The 18732-nt window shown below is 36.7% G+C and overlaps 1 protein-coding gene and 1 long non-coding RNA gene across 7 annotated transcripts in view; one reads left to right on the forward strand and one right to left on the reverse strand.

Moving 5' to 3' along the window:
* LOC141567895 (uncharacterized) overlaps positions 1–11010 on the forward strand; it is a 44175-nt gene extending 33165 nt beyond the window's left edge. For both annotated transcript variants that reach the window (XR_012490875.1, XR_012490874.1), the window contains exons 3-4: positions 9207–9268; positions 10814–11010. This is a non-coding gene — a long non-coding RNA (uncharacterized LOC141567895). The remainder of the gene's footprint in view (positions 1–9206; positions 9269–10813) is intronic.
* The window catches only part of TBC1D31 (TBC1 domain family member 31), a 65376-nt gene that overhangs the window by 29689 nt on the left and 16955 nt on the right, over positions 1–18732 (reverse strand). For 3 of the 5 annotated variants that reach the window (XM_019717830.2, XM_019717680.2, XM_019717755.2), the window contains exons 2-6: positions 17610–17756; positions 13858–13973; positions 10959–11137; positions 4538–4689; positions 1298–1457 (exon numbers count right to left, since the gene is read on the reverse strand). In XM_019717830.2, the coding sequence (XP_019573389.2) occupies positions 1298–1457; positions 4538–4689; positions 10959–11137; positions 13858–13973; positions 17610–17756 (754 nt within the window). The remainder of the gene's footprint in view (positions 1–1297; positions 1458–4537; positions 4690–10958; positions 11138–13857; positions 13974–17609; positions 17757–18732) is intronic. The other 2 variants (XM_074316851.1, XM_019717915.2) reach the window with 1 other exon arrangement.

The following is an 18732-nucleotide window of genomic DNA, read 5'->3' on the forward strand; positions in this document are numbered from 1 at the left end:
GGTTCTTTCCCCAAAGCCAGTGGCTGGTGCTCCCGTGTGACTGCTTGAAATGCTGATGTCACATGTTATATGAAAGACTAGTCTGGAGGTAGCTGGAGGCAGTTTGAATGTGACAATCTAAAAAGCACATTATTCTGTTGATCAGGTTGTAGGAAACCCCCTCATTTACAGTTGAAGCAACCTCTCTGAAGGGCAATTTGGCAAGATCTAACAAAATTACAGATGCATATAACCCTGGTAACAACTATTTGAATTCTGGGATTTTATCCTACAGAAGGGATGTACGTAAAAAGTTATTCAGCGCAGCATTATTTGTAATGGAAAAGGACTAAAAACAGGTTAAGTGCCCCATAGTAAAGGACTAGTTAAAAAGCTATGGAATACTATGCAGGTGTAAAACATGAAGTTCTATAGCGACATAGTACTATCTTCAAGGTAAATTAAGTGAAGAAAAGCAAGGTGCAAAGCTGTATGAAAACGTGGAATAAACATAAGACTATGTATCACAACAGTGGTTATGCAATGTGAATACTGGGCAAACGGGAGAGGCGTAAAGAGATTTCACTGTTTGCCTTTATGTATTTTTTGTTTTCAACAATGAGAAGGTATTATCTATTAATAAAACTTAAGTTAAAATAGATATGATACACATACACTATATATATATATGTATATATAAAACATGTATATAAAATTTGTTAAAGTAAAAGATCATAAATAGCCAATTTAAAATTAAAAAGTTGAGGTCTGATTGTACTTAACTATTGAAAAAAAGGGTGTGTGTGGGGGCAGATGGGAGAAGCACTTTGTAAACTAAGGCAAGATACAAAGAAAGCATGTTTCATAGGTAGCAGTTACGGTAGATCAAACACAGTACAACAAAGTGAGAAAATTTTTGGTGCAGTCCCACCTTTAATCCTTACATTTAAAAGGAGTACTGAAAAGTCATTCGACGTTTCTACGCCTGAGTGTCATAATCTGCAGAATGGTGAGAAGACCTTCCTCGCCCATACGCAAAGAAAGGATCAAATGAAAAACAACATGCTCAAGCATTCTGTAAACCATGAAGTATGACACACATTTAAAGTATACTGACTTTAGAAAAAGGGTATATTGACATATAGAACCTAAGATTAAATTTTTTTCCCCCAATTTTAGACTCTTCACAAAAATAACATATAAGCAATTTGAAATCCTTGTAACAATCGGGGTGCACGTTAAATGACAGAGCTATTATGGTTTAGAAATTGATATGATCTTCTCAACAGGCAGAATGTCCTGCCTTTACGTAACTAACCTGGTTCGAACCCGCATCAAAACTGTCGGGAAGAAATTCTAGGTAGCGAATGGCTCGAACTTTAGTCGGCATCTGGATAATTCTAAATAGCTGCTTAGCTTCCAAGCACCACAAATGAAGATGATTTGATTTGCCTCCAGCGGCCAGGATTCGACCATCTCTATAGAACAAAAACGTGAGAAAGTAAGACCAGCTGAAGTGATTATAGCAACACTGTCCAGTATGATCCAATACGAGCATGGAAATATTCTCTATTTACGCTGTTCGATAGTCACTATTAGCCACATGTGATTGAGAACTTAAATGTGGCCAGTGCTTCTAAGGAAATTAATTCTTAATTTTATTTAATTGTTATTAATTTAAATGGTCCCACGTACCCAATGACAATCATATAGGAAAGCTCAGGTTTAGAGTATGTTATTTTTCACTTAATGTGCTAAGACACCAGCTTAACAAATATTTGTTTGATGGCTGGATTGGGGGTTTCTGAGTAGCATTTAGATTTTATCACACAACCTCAAAGTCACTTACCACTATCCAGCTTTCTACATTTCACATATGACTATATTGAATTGGTACAGCATTGCTATGTAAAAAACCAAAAAGCCCAAACTTCTTTCCTACTCAGAGAAAGCTACTTTATGTTATAAGATACAAAAAGAATAAGCTGTACTGATTAGTCTTTGGTTGTTGATCATTCATTCACCAGACTTGTAAAGTGTCCACTATAAGCCAGGTTTCATTCCAGGTGCCAGGGACAAAGCGGGGAATCAGACATGGAAGATCCCTGCTCTTACAGGATTTTTAGTCTAGAGAAAAGCAAACAAATAAATGAACTTGATCTCAGCTGATAAGTTTTATAAAGAACTATAAAATGAGGTGGTGTTATGGGGCTGGGAAAGGAGAAAGATCTGCCAGCTAAGTGGTGTCAATGGACCAGTCGGGGGATGATTTGGAGGAAGAATTCCATGCTGGTCAGTACTGACGGCCAGTACAAAAGCACTGAGGAAGGAATGAGGTAGTTATAAAGAGGAGTGAGAAGCCACACTCAAGTGCAGCAGGAACAGTGTAAGGGGAGGGAAATAAGATGAGGAAAGGGAGGGAGGACCTAGGCCAGAGGACAAAAGGCCTCAGGGGATATGGTGGGCGGTTTGGATTTTATTCTAAGAGCAGTGGAAAGCCTTTCAACGAAGTTCAACAGGGAAGTGACATGAACTGACTTAATGGTCTAAAAAGACCACTCTACCTGCTTTGTAGAGACTGACTTTAAGAAATGAGACTGTAAACAGGAAGACCAAATAAAGGGCCTATTACAGTAGTCTGAAAGAGACTAGGGGAGCTTGGACGAGGGTAATAGCTGTGGCAATGGATAAAAAAGTAGACCAATTCAAGACATACTTTGGTAGAATTGATGGGATTTACTGATGACAGACAAAAAGGATGAGAGAAAGAGGACATAACCCCTATTTCCTAGCTCTTCCCACTGAAAAGGCCTGGAAACAATGACCAACCCAATGAGTACCCGTAGCATCCAGATTAGGTCTCCAAATATCATTTCCCACTAAAATGACCCCGGGCTCCTTAGAGAAATGACCAATTCCAGGTTTGTGACAGAAAATGTACAAAGTAAACCTGGAACATCTTGTCAGACCACAAAGCATGAAAGCTTTCACAGACAACTGGGGTTCCATCAAAAGGGTCCAAAGCCAACTTGAAGAGGACCCCAATGGTCAATGATGAGAGAACTAGAGCTTCACTAAGAATAACAACTTTTTAAAAAGATTTGATGAATTTGATGTTATAATTTATAAATTTAAGGTTCATCGAGTGTAACTTTGATACATTTATATGTTGTAATATGACTGGTATTGAAGCAGCATTTATCACATTACATCGATATAGTCCAGTGGTACTGACTGTATTACACTGTGCATTAGGTCTCTATGGCTTATTTGCTACTCATTACAAGTTTGTACCACCAGTCAAACCCTCCATCCCCATCCCCAGACAACCACCATTTTACTCTATTTTTTAACACGTTTGACTTTTTTTAGATTCCAAATATAGGTGATATCATACCGTACTTGTCTTTAAGAACAGCTTTAATGGATTAAATCATTCCAATTATGTTTAAATCCATGAGTTTATAAAGATTAAAGACAAAAAAAATCTTCACTGGCCATTTTGGGAAGATGCCAAGAAACCAACTCATTATTTTGGAAAAAAAAAAGATTTAAAAAGGGGGAAATCAAGCATTTATCCTGCATTTCCTTTACTAACTATAAAGTAACTAGTTGATGAGAGAAAGTTTATTTCTATAGAAGGTTTCTAATTAATAAGGGAAGAAGAGATGACAGAATTAGAACAGGACCATTTTGCTAACCTCTAACAAATACTGGATCTATGTAATGATCAATGACCACAGCATCACAAGAGAAAGGCCTCTATGTTCCTCCTGAGGAAAGTACACAAACCACCTATAATGTCTTCTTGACCCCAAATCAAACCTGAATCAGACCGAGCCTGCAATGGATAGGAAATGTAGGTGCAACCATTTTACAGGAAAGATAGATGAGAACAGATCACATTAAACACACCATGGGGATGCAAAGAACAAAACCCAGACTATAGAACATTCTGTAGAACAACCAGTTCTTTAACGAATAAACTGCAAGGAAAAAATAGAGAGACAAAATAACCAAGACAATGTGTGAACCTTGCTTTATTCCTAATTTGAACAAACCAAGCATAAAAAACAATTAGATCAGGGAAATTTGAATAATGACTAGATATACGGCAATATTAACAAAAGATTAATTTTTAAAAAGTGTGCTAATCGTACTATGGCTATGTTTCAAAAAGGACCCTTATCCATTAGAGACACACATTGAAATATTTATGGAGAAAATGATATGCTTGGGCTTTGCTTTAAGATAATGTAGTAGAGAAGTAGGAGCTGGGATTTTAGATAAAATAGGAGAGCCTGTTAGTTGATGATCATAGCCAACCAGAGTGCTATAATTAGGACTTCATGTACTTCAATATTTTTTATGTATAGTTGAAATTTTCCACAATAAAAAAAAAAAGCAGACAAAAAACCCCCACAAAGTTCTACACACCATATCTAAGTTTAAAAGAAACTTTTCCTCATATGACAATAAAATACTGAATGAAAATTTGGAAAATTTTACTGGAAGTTAAATTTCTTACAAATTTTCAGTGTCTTAAAATACACATTACCTGGTCACAGCAAACACTTTGTATAATATGCTAGAGCTTTCAGGTGGAGGCGGCAATTGATATTTGCAAAACAGAGTATCACACTCCCAGGCGAAGATGGAATTATCTTTAAAACAACTGAGGATGGTATTACTTAATGGTAGAAAGAAAACCTGAAGAGTGAGAAAAAAAGTTATTGTTTATATAAGGATCACACAGTCCTATTTAAATTTAAAATTATACAAGTAGCCAACTGTTCTTTTTTGAAAGTTATTTTTTTCTTAAACTAGAGAAAAAATGCATTTACGATATTTGATGGGATAATACTGATATTTCACATAAGCTAAAAAGAATAAAAAATAAAAAACAGGTGACTGCAATGACTATGCAATTCATAAAATACTAAGTGACAATTGAAAATATTTAAACTTATAAAAAATTCAAATGAAACTAATGACACACCATTTTATGTGTATCAAATGTACTTAAAAATACCACAGATACATATATACAAACTATATACTGACATATGTATTATACTTATAAAGTATATGCTAATATAAACTGTATTAAAACCAAACTACTGAAAAATGTTAAACACATGAAATGTTGGTGAAAGTAGAGGAAAAGGGCACCGTCATACACTGCTGTTGGTATTAAAAACCGGTTAAAAATATTGTACAACACATCTCAACAGCCCTAAAAACATGTATCTCTTCTGAACTAGTCAATCTGCTTCTAAAAGTAAAAAAATAAATGTATATAAATGTTTGTTGAGCAATATTTATAAAAAAGTAAAAAGCTCAAAACAAATACATGATCACATTTTACTAGAGATTCAATTTATTTAATGGACAAATGAGACTGAAATTGATAGCAAAATTGAAAATATCATTCTCCTCATTTCTATTTTTTATTACATAAGCACTAAACAATGTTTACTTTTGATAAATTTTAATTAAAATTGACCAACATTTTCTCATGAGAGTTCCAGTGGCCTCAAATATAATTTTGCATGTCATCTGTATAAAACACACAAAGGGAAGGAGGGAAGGAAAGGAAAGCAGGAGAGCAAATGGAAGAAACCAATGCCTTACGAACAAAGTATTCTGGCCCATCCTCTCAAAATAAACACCCTCAAATAGCTTGAGCCATCTCACATGGTTTGAGCCTTAGTTACATCTCTAGGGATTTATTCATTCCCATCTAGAACAGCCTCCGCAAGTGCATTACAGCTTACTGTAACACTCTCATTGTTTCTTCTGGTGTGTCTTGGCAAGCTTTATTACTTTTTAAAACACACGACTGTTTCTGTGTTGGAAAGAGAGGAGCAGGGACTGAGTCGCTGGAGCACCTATAAGAGTTCCTGGCCTCTCATTCTGATCCCTGACTCGTCACACACCTTCACAATTTCAGTAGTGTCAGAAGGAAGCCTGTTTTCTTTTGGAATGCTGCATTACTTAGGGGTGAAGTGTTCAGCATCTTTAACACTGGACTGGAGTGTCTGTTGAGTATTTAGAATCTGGATATGGCCATCATCGCAGTTAATGAGAGAGAGCAGGCCACAAGGACTCTGCCCTGGGGAAAAGCAGGATCAATACAAATCTACCATGGCTTTTCCCCAGAGTTAATAAGGCACCTATAGAAAATACCTCTGCGACTTTGCATCTAATATGTGTTACTATTATATACATACAGTTAAGAAATGCTTCTAATAGTTAATGATGGTACCATAAAAATTTGAGAAGATAGTTAAGTCACAATTTTGGTAAAAATAGCTCCAGGCTGTTATCATAAACTCTGTTTTTCTCAATAATGTAGGGTACTAAAAAAACAAACCCATAATACACACATACATAATGCCCTATGGGACATACTAATTAAAACAATCTACTCAGGATTAAGGCTAATAAGACATAATAAAAAATGCTAACTCAACTACTACCCTTTCCTGACCCAGCTTCTCACTTTTGTCCTTGGCTCATTTTGCAAAGACAATCTCTGGAAGATCTTTTGCCAAAAGATTCAGGAAGACATTTACAGCATGAAGGTCATATAGAAAGAATTTGCAATGAATACATTATGATTTATAATGAAGGCATTAAAATATTGTTTCAAAACCGATGTCAAAAAAGTGACAAGATTTTTATTATAATTAGCAATATTTTTCTGGAAAAGTAATAAAGTTTATTCCTACCAGGAGAAGCAAAAGCATAAAAGTTAATGAGCATCAACTGCTATTTTAGGGGAATGGCTGTCACAGATTATTGCCTACATGATTATTCATTACTAGATTTGTGATTTTAATTGCCAGATTTTAATGATTATAAAATTGTTCCTAATGAATCATGTCATTATTTAGATAGTGTCATCTCTTGACAAACATAAAATGCTTAGAAAAAACTTCAAAAGCATTAACAAAATGTACTTTTCAGAGGGTTGAGTTACAAGGATGGGGGCTGTAGTTTTTCCTTACACAGTGTGAAAAGCCTATGCTTTCCAATTCATTTTTGAAAGGTATGTGAGCTCTTTTCCAAGTTTATAAAGAGTTCAGGACAGTAACAAGAGCAAGTTAAGGTCAAATGTACAATTCAGTAAAAGTTTTAGTGAGTGTATACAGAGACTGAATGGTATACAGAGACTGAATTAAGTTCAGTAACACACTCTTTGTTAAAACATTTTGATATCCATCATAAAAGTTTTTCCGATACATAGTGAATCACAGTAATCAGAAATCCTAGGATTTATTCCAAAATCCCTAACAAAGAGCTAAATAATCTACCTTCAAGCATCAACAAAAGAATAAAAATTTACCAATATAAAGAAGAGTAACTGGTTTCCCTGAGAGGCAGTGCACTGGGTGTAATGGAATTAAGACAGGTTTGGATTCAAAGTGCAACTCTCGCAAGCTATGAGATGCTGGGCAAAGTACTTAATGTTTCCGAACTTCAGTTTCCCCATTTGTACCATGAGGATAACAGTATCTATCTTTTAGGATTATTTAAGTTTAAAAATAACAAAGCGTACATACTAGGTCTGACCATTAAGTTCACGAACTTGTTGCAATGATGTTGCTAACCTTTTTTTGATATCAGAGGGATTATTCATTAGAAATTTGTACAAACTGGACACAGTTAACCAAGTTTACTATTTGCAAGTGCTGAAAAGGCTGCAAGAAAGTTAGACAAAATGAACTTTTTGCCAACAATTCATGGCTCTTGCATCACGACAATGCACCAGCTCACACGGCACTGTCTGTGAGGGAGTTTTTAGCCAGTAAGCAAATAACTGTATTGGAACACCCTCCCTACTCACCTGATCTGGCCCCCACTGACTTCTTTCTTTACCTGAAGATAAAGGAAATATTGAAAGGAAGACATGTTGATGACATTCAGGACATGAAGGGCAATATGACGATAGCTCTGATGGCCATTCCAGAAAGAGAGTTCCAAAATTGCTTTGAAGGGCGGACTAGGCACTGGCATGGGTGCATAGCTTCTCAAGCGGAGTACTTTCAAGGTGACCATAGTGATATTCAGCAATGAGGTATGTAGCACTTTTTCTAGGATGAGTTCGTGAACTTAATTGTCAGATCTCGTAGTAAGTACTCAACAACTGGTCTCTATTACTATTAGTATTAATAACTGCTATTGCTAGGTACAAAATCAGTGGGAAGATGTTGGAGTGCTAGGTTCTTTAAAAACCTTTTGAAATCAAAGGGCCACAGTTCTTTACCTGGAACCCTTGGGACCAGGTGTCCTCCAGAATTCAGAATTATTTCCGATTTGAGAAAGGTAATATGATACATATTCTGTAGTATTACGTGGAACCCCTAGGTGACCTGGAGTGATATACCCCAAACTCAAACATATTCATATTTCAGCTCATGTCAATTCAGTTCAGGCTTTGAGCTAAATGAATTCAGGTAAGATCAGATTTTGCCCAAGTGACTTATTTAAAAAGTTTTGGGTTTTTGAATTACTAATAAGGAATTGTGCATATGTTTAATGTAGTTAAAAAAACAGTTACATTATGGCTTTTTAAGAAGATATCTAATTGCACTGAGTGAATCAATCCCATAACAGAGCTAAATATATAACAATAATAGATAACAACAGTAGAAATCGCAGCAGCTGCAGCTAACTTTTACCAAGCACTTACTATATAACAAGCATTCTACTGAGTGCCTTCAAATTATCAGTCAATCCTGAAACCAGCCATGAGGTGTTATTACTATTTCCATTTTATACATACAGTAAATAGCTTGTCAAAAATGTTTAACATGAATTTACTCAAGCCTTTATACTTCCTAGTTTACAACAAATACAGGTGAGAGAAGGAATTATATGACATAGTGATGAAATAGTTAAGACAAATCCAGAATGTGGGGCATTTTTTCAAGATAAGCAGCTTGGTCTCTCTCTCTCTCTCAAAAAAAAAAAAAATTAAAAAAAAAAAAATTAATGTTACGGAAAAAAAATGTTGGGAGACTGTTTTAGATTAAAAGAGCCACCATGAAATGAGACCCATCATATCATCTGTCACCATGCGTCATGAAAAAAAAATTATAAAAGTTCTGTTTAAAATATAGAATCAGAACCTAGAATAAAAATTTAGGTTTAGTAAAAACTTGATAAGAATAAAAGTTTTGCTTTAAGATTAATTTACAATTATCTCCTATTTCCAACAGAATAAGCCAGGAGTGGCAACCATCTAAATCACCTCCAGTTTTTGTATTGCACAGGAGCTAAGGTGAGTTTTTATATTTTCAAATTATTTCATTTTAGATGGTGATATAAGTAGACACATAATATCCTCAATTTCATTTCTGGCCTGCAAAACCAAAAACATTTACTAGCTGGTCTTTTGAGAAAAAGTTGCTGGTAACTTATAAACTATGCTGTTTTATTATTTTAGAACAATATACTTATATACATACTGCATATTAGACAGACATTTTCTACACTTAATTTCATTCTATCACTAACATGTGAGTCCTACTTTTCAAACTAAAATGTCTACATGTCCAAGCAAGGTTAAAATTGGCAACTAGCCAGTGCATATTCATTTTAACTTTATGGTAAAAAGAACAGATGGTTTCTGTGTCCTTGTTTCGTAACTGTTTCCATTGTGGGTTCAACTCCCAGTGCTCTCTTCTTTAGAATTTAAAATTCAATTTAAGAACTAAAGCAATTAAAGAAGAAACAACCTACTAAGACATTTGGCCTAAATCTCTGATGAATGATCAGGCTATATCTTTTATCTTTTTTTAATCTTTTTAAAATTATAACAGGCAAACTAAAGAACTCTGAGATTTCCATGGAGACTACAAAATAAATTTTTGGTTGACATGTACTGCTAGCTGCTCATGCTAATAACCAAGAAATTAAAAGCAATACTGCATGTATCATATAACCTGAAGCAAAATAATTAATCACACAGGAGACTCAGACAACCCTGAAAACAGTATTTAGCTAATCAAATAGAAAAATAAATTAAACCTTAAAGGCAAAAGAAATGGATTTTTTTTAAAGTGACACGTATACAATAGAATACTCATTAGTAATAAGAAGGAACAAACTACCAATACGTACAACATGGATAAAAATAAAAAACATTATGCTCAATGAAAATAGCTTTACACATACCATTATTGACTAGCTCTATTTATGTGAAATTTTAGAACAGACAAGACTAATCCTGGTGGCAAAGCATCACAGTAGTGCCTACCTGGGAAGGGACATGATGCAACTTTCTGGGATGATGGTAAAGACAGTAGGCGTGCACAGGTTACAAAGGTGTACGTGTTTGTCAAAACTTGACAAATGAATACTTAAGATTTGTGCATTTCATTATATATAAATTTTACATCAACAAATACTGAACACGAGTCAATTAAATGCAAGTTTAAGTATTTATGGGCAACATGGACAAGTATACTAATATCTGCAATTTACTTTAAAATACAAAAAAAAAAAAAATTAATGAACAGAGGGAGAGAAAGATGGCTAGATCCATAATTTAGTATAGTAACATAAAGGAAAGTCTAGAACAGGAACTGCTAATGGTAGAATCTAGATGGTGGCTATACATGTTCTCACAGGAAATTCTTACAAATCTGCTGCATGCTTGAAGCTCTCGTTAACAAAATGTTGGGGGGTTAAAATCTGAAAACCAATCAGCTAAATAAAACCTATCAAGTTGCTAAAGTTGAAGTTACACACTATACTAACAGTTGAAAAACAAAACTCAGTAAGTTATAAATTGTAACCACAGGCACCATCTTCAACTCTTCAGGCCACGTTACTTTGCTTGCGGCTAAGTTAGGAGATCGCAGGTAAGTGGGACAAAGGGCATCCTGGCTCCAACGTCATCTACACATCCTGCTGACCACGAAACTAGCCCGAGAAACACAACAGACTAAGATGGCCCCGCCACTGACCTTTTGTATGCCCACAGACTGGAGAATATTCAGCTTTCTTTTTCTCTGAAAGGTATCCAAGTCCCAAAGCTGTGCTGTATCAGAAGAAGTAGTGATGGCATATCTCCCTGATGCATGCACAGAGATCGAAAATACTGACGATTCGTGGCCTCTCATCCAGCTAATTAGCTCCTTGGTGACTGTAGTAAAAAGTGAAATAGTTATACGGGTGAAACACTATATATCATGCAAGAGTTAATTCAACTGATGGCCAGGTGTTATGAGGCACCTCCATTAACATCTACAAAAATGGAAGCCTGTGGCTAGTTAATGAAGTGCATTATGGGACACGTTAGTGACATGTGTACCATGGAGGTATGAGCAGGTAAGGCCAAAAAAGGGTTTAAGAACAGCCTTAAGGGTGGTGCTAGGGAGCTTGGGCTTTCTCTTGTGACGTATAGTTTCACAGTAGAGAGTTCCACATCTGGTCTGTGTTTTAGGAAGACCATTTTTAAAGTATATGGTGGATGTATTGGAAAAAGGGAAGAGATGAGAAAAGATGACTAGTGTATTTGTTGCTGTAATAATCCAGGAAGGAGATAAGGAGGATCTAAACTAAGGATGTGGCAATGGAGAAAGGAACAAATTCAAGAGCGATGATGGAGAAAATCAAAAGGCTTGGTGATCAAATGGGTGTACTGAGATAAATAGGAGTTAAGACTCCAGTGGTTCTGGGTTAGTTATATGAACAGATAGTGATACTATTAACTGACATAAGAAATACACAAGGAGGAACAGTTAGCAGTGTGGGAAGAAGAGATAATGAAATTGATTTTTAAAATTGATTCTGAGGTGCGTGCGTGCGTGTAACATACAAGCAGAGAAAACGGTCTGGTAGGAAAAATACTAAAAACCATTCATGATCATTGTCACTGGGTAGTAAAACCATAAGTGATTTTTATTTTCTCTTTACATTTTTGTGTTTCCCAGTTTTCTATGGTAGGCATGCTTTAATATTATGATCAGAAATTTTTTCCTCCAGAAAGATGGAATTGAGGAAAAGAGTCAGAAAGCAAGATGTAAATCTGGGAAACATTACGATACAAAGTAGGCCAAAAACAGAGGAACAGATAAACCCTCAGGGAGAGAGCAATGGTTTCCAAACACCAGCCTAAAGTCTGACATTAGTTAATAATCAATTTTTCACTGATCTTCAGTGAAATGAGAAAAATAAGGATAATGTAATGAATTTTTCATAATGCTAAATTTATAGAACTACTTTTTAATCTAGTATTATATCCGTCTAAGTTTCTTTATGTTAAAAAAAAAAATCCCCTGTTTTATGTAATGAAGTTATATTGGGTTTTTCCCCCTCTAATGACAAATAGTAAAATGGGTTCTTCTACTTTTTCCTTTTAATTGGGTCAAAAATCCAGAAGTCCAGGAACCACTAAAATTAGCCGGGAGAGACTACTAAGAAGCAGTCAGAAAGGTGGGAGCAGAACAAAAAGACAGAAAACAGTATGAAAACTAAGACTATTAAAGTGACCCAAAGTGTTAAATGCTACTGAGAAGTAGGATGAAAGTATAAAGAAGACTTAAACAATCAGAGGTCACTCATGACCTTGGAGACAGAAGCCTCAGTAGTGCGTAATAGCGGGGTCAAGAGTTATTAATAGAATCCACTGATGGACTTGGCAGTGAAGAAAGTGATAGGATGATCGTGTATTTGTTAGACTACTATGAAGAAGATACATGCATAGAAAACAGATCGGAAAGATAGGTCCCTGTTATAAAAACACTGTGTCTGTGGCTATCCCTGAAGGATGAATGCTTTTTCTCTCACTTGCCAGAGAGAGCGCAGTAGTGATTAAGAGCAGGGACCCTGCAGCTAGAACACCAGATCAGGAATCCTGGCTCCACTGTTTATAAGCTGTGCGATCTTGGTCAACTTACTTCTATGACTCAGTTTCCTCATCTGCAAAATGGGGATAATAACAGCATCCATCTCCAGGGTTATCATGATAATTAAAATTAATATGTATAAAGTCATGGAACAATACTTGGCAGAGAGTAAACACTGTTAGCTATCACTATTATTATTATTATTGTTATTGTTTACATAGCTTTCTAAATATGATAACATATTGATTACTTTAATAACAAGAAAAAAAACAACACAGTTGAGATAGCTTTTTTCTAAATAAGAGGTTCAGCTTCCAGAACTCTCAGTTCTCCATAGGAATTTTCCCAGTGAAAGGAGGGTCTCTGTTATTCGAGGCAGGTCCCTCAGACAACAGCAGATGGTTTAGGTAAGGAGAGAACCTCCGAGTGGGGGCTGGCCGTACCAGAAAGACCAACCATGGGAGTGATTAGAAGTGGGCCACATGATATCAGCCCAACCTGACAGAGGAGGGCTAGAAAGTGAGTTCAACCACACGGGCAATCACGCCTCCATCACAGAGCCTCCATAGAAACCCTGGACACCAGGCTTGGGGGAATGTCTTGGCTGGGCGATACTCAGTGTGGACAGCCACACATCGATGCTGGGAGGAGGACATATGTCTGAGGACAATGGAAGCCTCCCATATCCCGCCCTACGCGCCTCTTCTTTGGCTGGTTCTAGTTTGCATCCTTTCGCTACATGAAAACTATAATCATAAGCAAAGTGCTTTCCTGAGTTTTGTGAGTTATCCTGGTGAATTATCAAACCTGAGGGTAGTTGTGGAGAACCCGGAATCTGTAGCCAGCTGATCTGACGTGAGGACAGTCCTGGGACCCCTGAACTTATGGCTCATGTCCGAAGTGAGGGGTGGCCTGTGAAGACTGTTCCCTCAGACTGTACAGATTGGCAAACTCCTTGCAATATTTCAGTCTATATTTTACTCTGCTTTGAAAGAGAAATAGGAGGACTTCTTACCTGTATCGAAACATTTAATAGAATAATCAGCTAATGCCACAAGGAATTCAGACTTCCTACGAAGATTAAAGGCCAGGGCTGTGCAAGCTTGTGCTGTTCGCTGAACAAGATTAAACCTATTAAGAGATCATCGCGTTAGTACCAGAAATTCTCCCAACAGCCAAAACGTTATGTTGGAGGCGTCCTTAGAGATGAAGAAAAGGAACCCAGAAAAATGAGCTCCCATTTTGACAGGCCAAAAATAGACGAAGAAGAGTGCTACGTGCCACGTAAAGGAGTTTCACTTTTACTTACACGGAGTGGGAAGCCAGCAGAACGATCATCAGACATGTCTTTCAGGAAGAGGATTCTGGCAGCAATGGCAAATGGACAGAGGGACAAGAATAGATCATTGAGAAAGCTACGCTAGAGAATCTCCCTAGAGTTCTGGGTATACAGTGGAAAGGATAAACAGGACAGATGTCAGAGGTGCATCTAACATGGGGTGAAGAGGGAGAAAGCAGGCATTTCTCATGTGTAAGCTGGAGGTAAGACATGCCCCAAGGTTGTTGTATGATTAACTATAGGATGATTCAATGTAGTGAAATACATTAAGTGCTTAGCACAGAGCTAAGAGTTTAATTTACAAAAACAATTACGTTTTCAAGCTTGGGCAAAAGAGAAACAAGTTTGGGGGTAGGAAATAATAAGTCTGATTTTAAACATGTTGAGTTTGAGGCCCTTGCAAAACATTGAGAGTTGTGCTGTCCAAAACAAATACAATGCAGGCCATCTGTATGATTTAAAATGTTCTAGAAGCCACATTTAAAAAGTAAAAAGAGAAGGGTCAAATTAATCTTAATAACCTATTTTACTTTAATTCAATATGTATCTAAAAGATTACCATTTCAACATCGAATTAAAAAATTAATGAGATATTTTACACGCTTTTTTTTCCACACTAAGTCTCAAAACCCAGTGTATATTTTATGCTAACAATACATCTTAACTTGGACTAGCCACCGTTCAAGGGCCCGAGAGCTACACGCGGCTGGTGGCTACCACCCTGGACAGTCACTCTGGAAGCCAGCCAGTAGGCAGGAGGAGCACATCCGAGCCTACAGTAGCTGCATGGCAGCTGAATGAAGCCCGTGGTTGTGGTGATGAGACGGTCAAAGCGAATACCTGGAATGTGGAAGGAAGCAGGCCAAGGCCAGATGCTACAGTAACACAACCATAAAGGGGTACACACTGGAAGAAGAGTCAGCAAAACAAGGGAAAAAATCATCGGAGACGTAGAAAACCCGGAAAACATTGTACCTTGAAGCAGAAGAAAAAAATTTCAGGGAGGAGGGAAAGACAAAAGTATTTAATAAAGTGAGAATTGAAGCAACCGATGGATTAGGCAAAAATGAACGTTTTGAGGAAGTCCAGTATAGTGGATTTTAGAATCAGATGGGCCTGACTTCAAGTCTCTACTTACTCCTCTCTGCTCAGCTGTCAATAGTTGTAGAGGACAGTGGACAAAATAAAAGAGAGGAACACTCATGGCGCAAAGTCCTGGTGGGTGCAAAGGAGGGTGAGGAGGGGGTTTGGCTATAAAAGACAGATTAGCACGAGAAGGCAGGATCACCGATTTTTACGATAAAGTGGCAAAGAGGTATGGAACTTACAGATGTATTTGAAGTTGTGGTTGGGGAGGAAGGGAAGCTCGAAGGTGTCTATTTTCTCATGAATTAGGAGGCGAGGCAGTCAGAGGAAGAGCAGGGGTGAACAACCACAAGGAGACAAGGAAACTGGCAAAGGTTGGGAATACTCGAGAACCAGAGAAGTAAGTGAACAACAGATAAGCAAATGAAGCACCATTAATGTTGAAGTTCATTATTCTGTAAATCAACAATTATTTTTATTTCATTTAGCAGTGACAGCAAGGAAGAGAGTTGTGTTGATTTCAGTTTGGGAACTGGCAGGGTAGGTCAGGCAAAAGTAAAGGGTGGGAGAATTGTGATCGTTACTTTTTTGGTAAAGACAGAAACATGATTAACAGATTTCTACCTAGTTAAACAGATAAATAAGTCACACATGACCTCTTTTTTTCCTGAACTTTTTGAGAATAAGGTACCAAGATCACGCTCCCTACAAACAACGGAATTCTCCTTGACAGTAACAATACAACCATCAAAATCAGAAAATTTTCAATTGTGCCAGTTATCCCAAGAATGTCCTTTAGAGCAAAAGGATCAGTCTAGATTCATGCCTTTACTTGTCATGTGTCTAGCCTCCCTCAGCCGGGAATAGTTCTTCAGTCTTCCCATAACTTTCATGACCTTGACTCTTTGGAAGATTACAGGCCAGCTTTGTTATACAATGCCCTTAAATTAGCTTTGTCTGACGATTCCACTGTTTAGATTCAGATTACATGTCCTTGGCAAGAATATCACAGAAATGACACCGTGGGCTTTCCACTGCATCTTATCAGGAGGCACAGAAGTTCTGATTTGTCCCACTACTGGTGACTTTAACTATAGTCATTGGATAAGGTGGTGTTGGCCCAGCTTCTTCGCTGTAAAATTACTCTTTCTTCTTCTGTAATTAATACGTATTTTGTGGGGAGGTACTTTGTGACCACGCAAATATTCGCTCTCATTAAACTGTTTGTTGATTGCAGCATGGGTTTCTGTTTTATTCAATGGATATGACCCATTATTATCATTATTTATTCTGATACTCAAATTGTCTCCAGTGTAGCCAGAGGGAGCGCCTCCAAGCTGACTTTTATGTCCTTGGGAAACATCCTCATCATTCTTTGAACAATTCCTTCTTTCTGGCCACAAAATGTTTACAGCTCATCGTGTGCTTTCCCTGCCTCCATCCTGAAAGTGGCCATTTCTGCAAGAATCCCTGATTCCTTTTAGTGGAGAGTGGTATTTAGAAAAGAACCAGGCACTGGGTATTGCTGCTCCCAGGTCCTGTGACTGGACAAAGCTAGGAAATATGTATATATATAATTCTTTCACTCTCTTATACACATATCTCTACTTATTTCTATGGCGGTCTATGCACACGCAAAACCAGAAGTTCACACAGATACATCCAACTGCAATCTGGTACCACAGGGTTCATTCTAGTTTTCTCCCTTTCTGTATCTATAACTCCCCTTTCTAACAGGAACCCGGCTCCCACTATCCTCAATATATTTACTCATTTGATCAAAGCCCCATCTTTCCCATGGTCGCTCCGTCCCTCCCCCTGCAGACACCTTCTGACTTTCTGGCTGGGTGGACACAGGTCTCTCCCACCTAACCCCACTGCACAGGTGCCTACCTGATCGGTCTCACTTGATCGCTTTTGTACTAAATTGTTCAGCAAAGGAAGAGGAGAAGGCGAAGAAGCATGAGCATCAGTACTTTAAGATTCCTAGATCTAGTATACTCTGACGATATTGTACAAAGAAACTGTGTTCTTTCTAAATTGCCTACTGAAGTACCAGACATTAACTGATAAACTAGCAATAATAATTTTTTTTAATTTAAGGAAAAAAAAGCTACTAGAGATACGGTTAAAACCAGAACTTTCATTCTCTAAAAAACTCTAACCATATTATCTTTTTATCCTTTCCCACTTTCTTCCATCAGCACTTATGACAGTTTTTTACAAGGTATCTGAAATATAGTAAGAACTTAAACCTTGCTATGAATAGTAGCAGGGACTAAAATAGTCAGTGAGTGAATTAATAACATTAAATAAGGTTAAGTATTAAAAGTATCACTCACCTGTTCCCAGACAAGTCAAAAACATAGATATTTCCTTGATGGTCCCCAGCAATTAAACAATCACCTGAGCTATCAAAAGCCACATTCAAAAATCGCAAAACTTTGGGAAGATAATCGGAAGTGGTATGAATGATGTTCACTATAATTCTATAAAAAACAAAACAAAACAAACACATTAAATTCCGTCAGGCATTACTTGTTATTATACAAACTACGGCTTTTACAGTATACTTCCCTAATTTTGGAATTATTTTGCCTACCCTTTCTTCCCTCCCCTACTGCTGCTGCTCTTTCTTCTCTCCTAGAAGCAATCCTACAATTTCTGAAAACAGTTCAGAAAGTTTTTCATTATCAAAGTAGCTACTGTTCATTTATTCGTCAAATATCTGAAAACTTACTATGTGTCAGACACTGAACAAGCCAGGAACCAAGAGTAATTGATGGACATGGGTCCTGCCCGCAAGGAGCTTTCAGTTTAGTGATACAGACATTAAAGAAATATACATATATATGAACAGATTTATAAGCTGTGACCAAGTGATATACAATAGGATATAAGAGAATGTACTTCTGATTGAGTAGTTGTTAAATTGTTACATGAAGCAATAGCCACACACAATTACACAACGATGTAATTAGTGTGAAGTACTGAGTTTGATACAAATCACAGCTACCATGATCAGGAAAATTTCAATTAAATCTCCCAATTTTAACATATTCTAATGAGATTTTGTTTCTGTGATAGTGTTCCAAAGTGAAAGTGTACATAAGTTTTATTTTCAGCTGTATTTGTCTAAAGCGACTAATTTTTTTGTGTTTTTTGAAGATCATGTATCTGCTGAAAAAAGGGTGCTATAAAACTTGCAGCACAAAATAACTAACTCCTTAAAATAATATAGGTGTGTATATTTGGGTCACGAAGACCAGAATAACCCCATTCTTTATTGTAACAATAGTTTTCAAATCATGAAAATTTTTATCTTAATTGACTTTTTGTGAATTTTTTAATTTGAATATGAAAAACATCCATCTTCCTCATTATCACTTCATTAAAAAATACTAAATTTAATTAAGTATATTACACATTTTCTTCGGTTTATCTAAACAAGGCTTTTCCAACTCA

This window comes from Rhinolophus sinicus, linkage group LG12 (assembly GCF_036562045.2).
Source record: "Rhinolophus sinicus isolate RSC01 linkage group LG12, ASM3656204v1, whole genome shotgun sequence".
Lineage (NCBI taxonomy): Eukaryota > Metazoa > Chordata > Mammalia > Chiroptera > Rhinolophidae > Rhinolophus > Rhinolophus sinicus.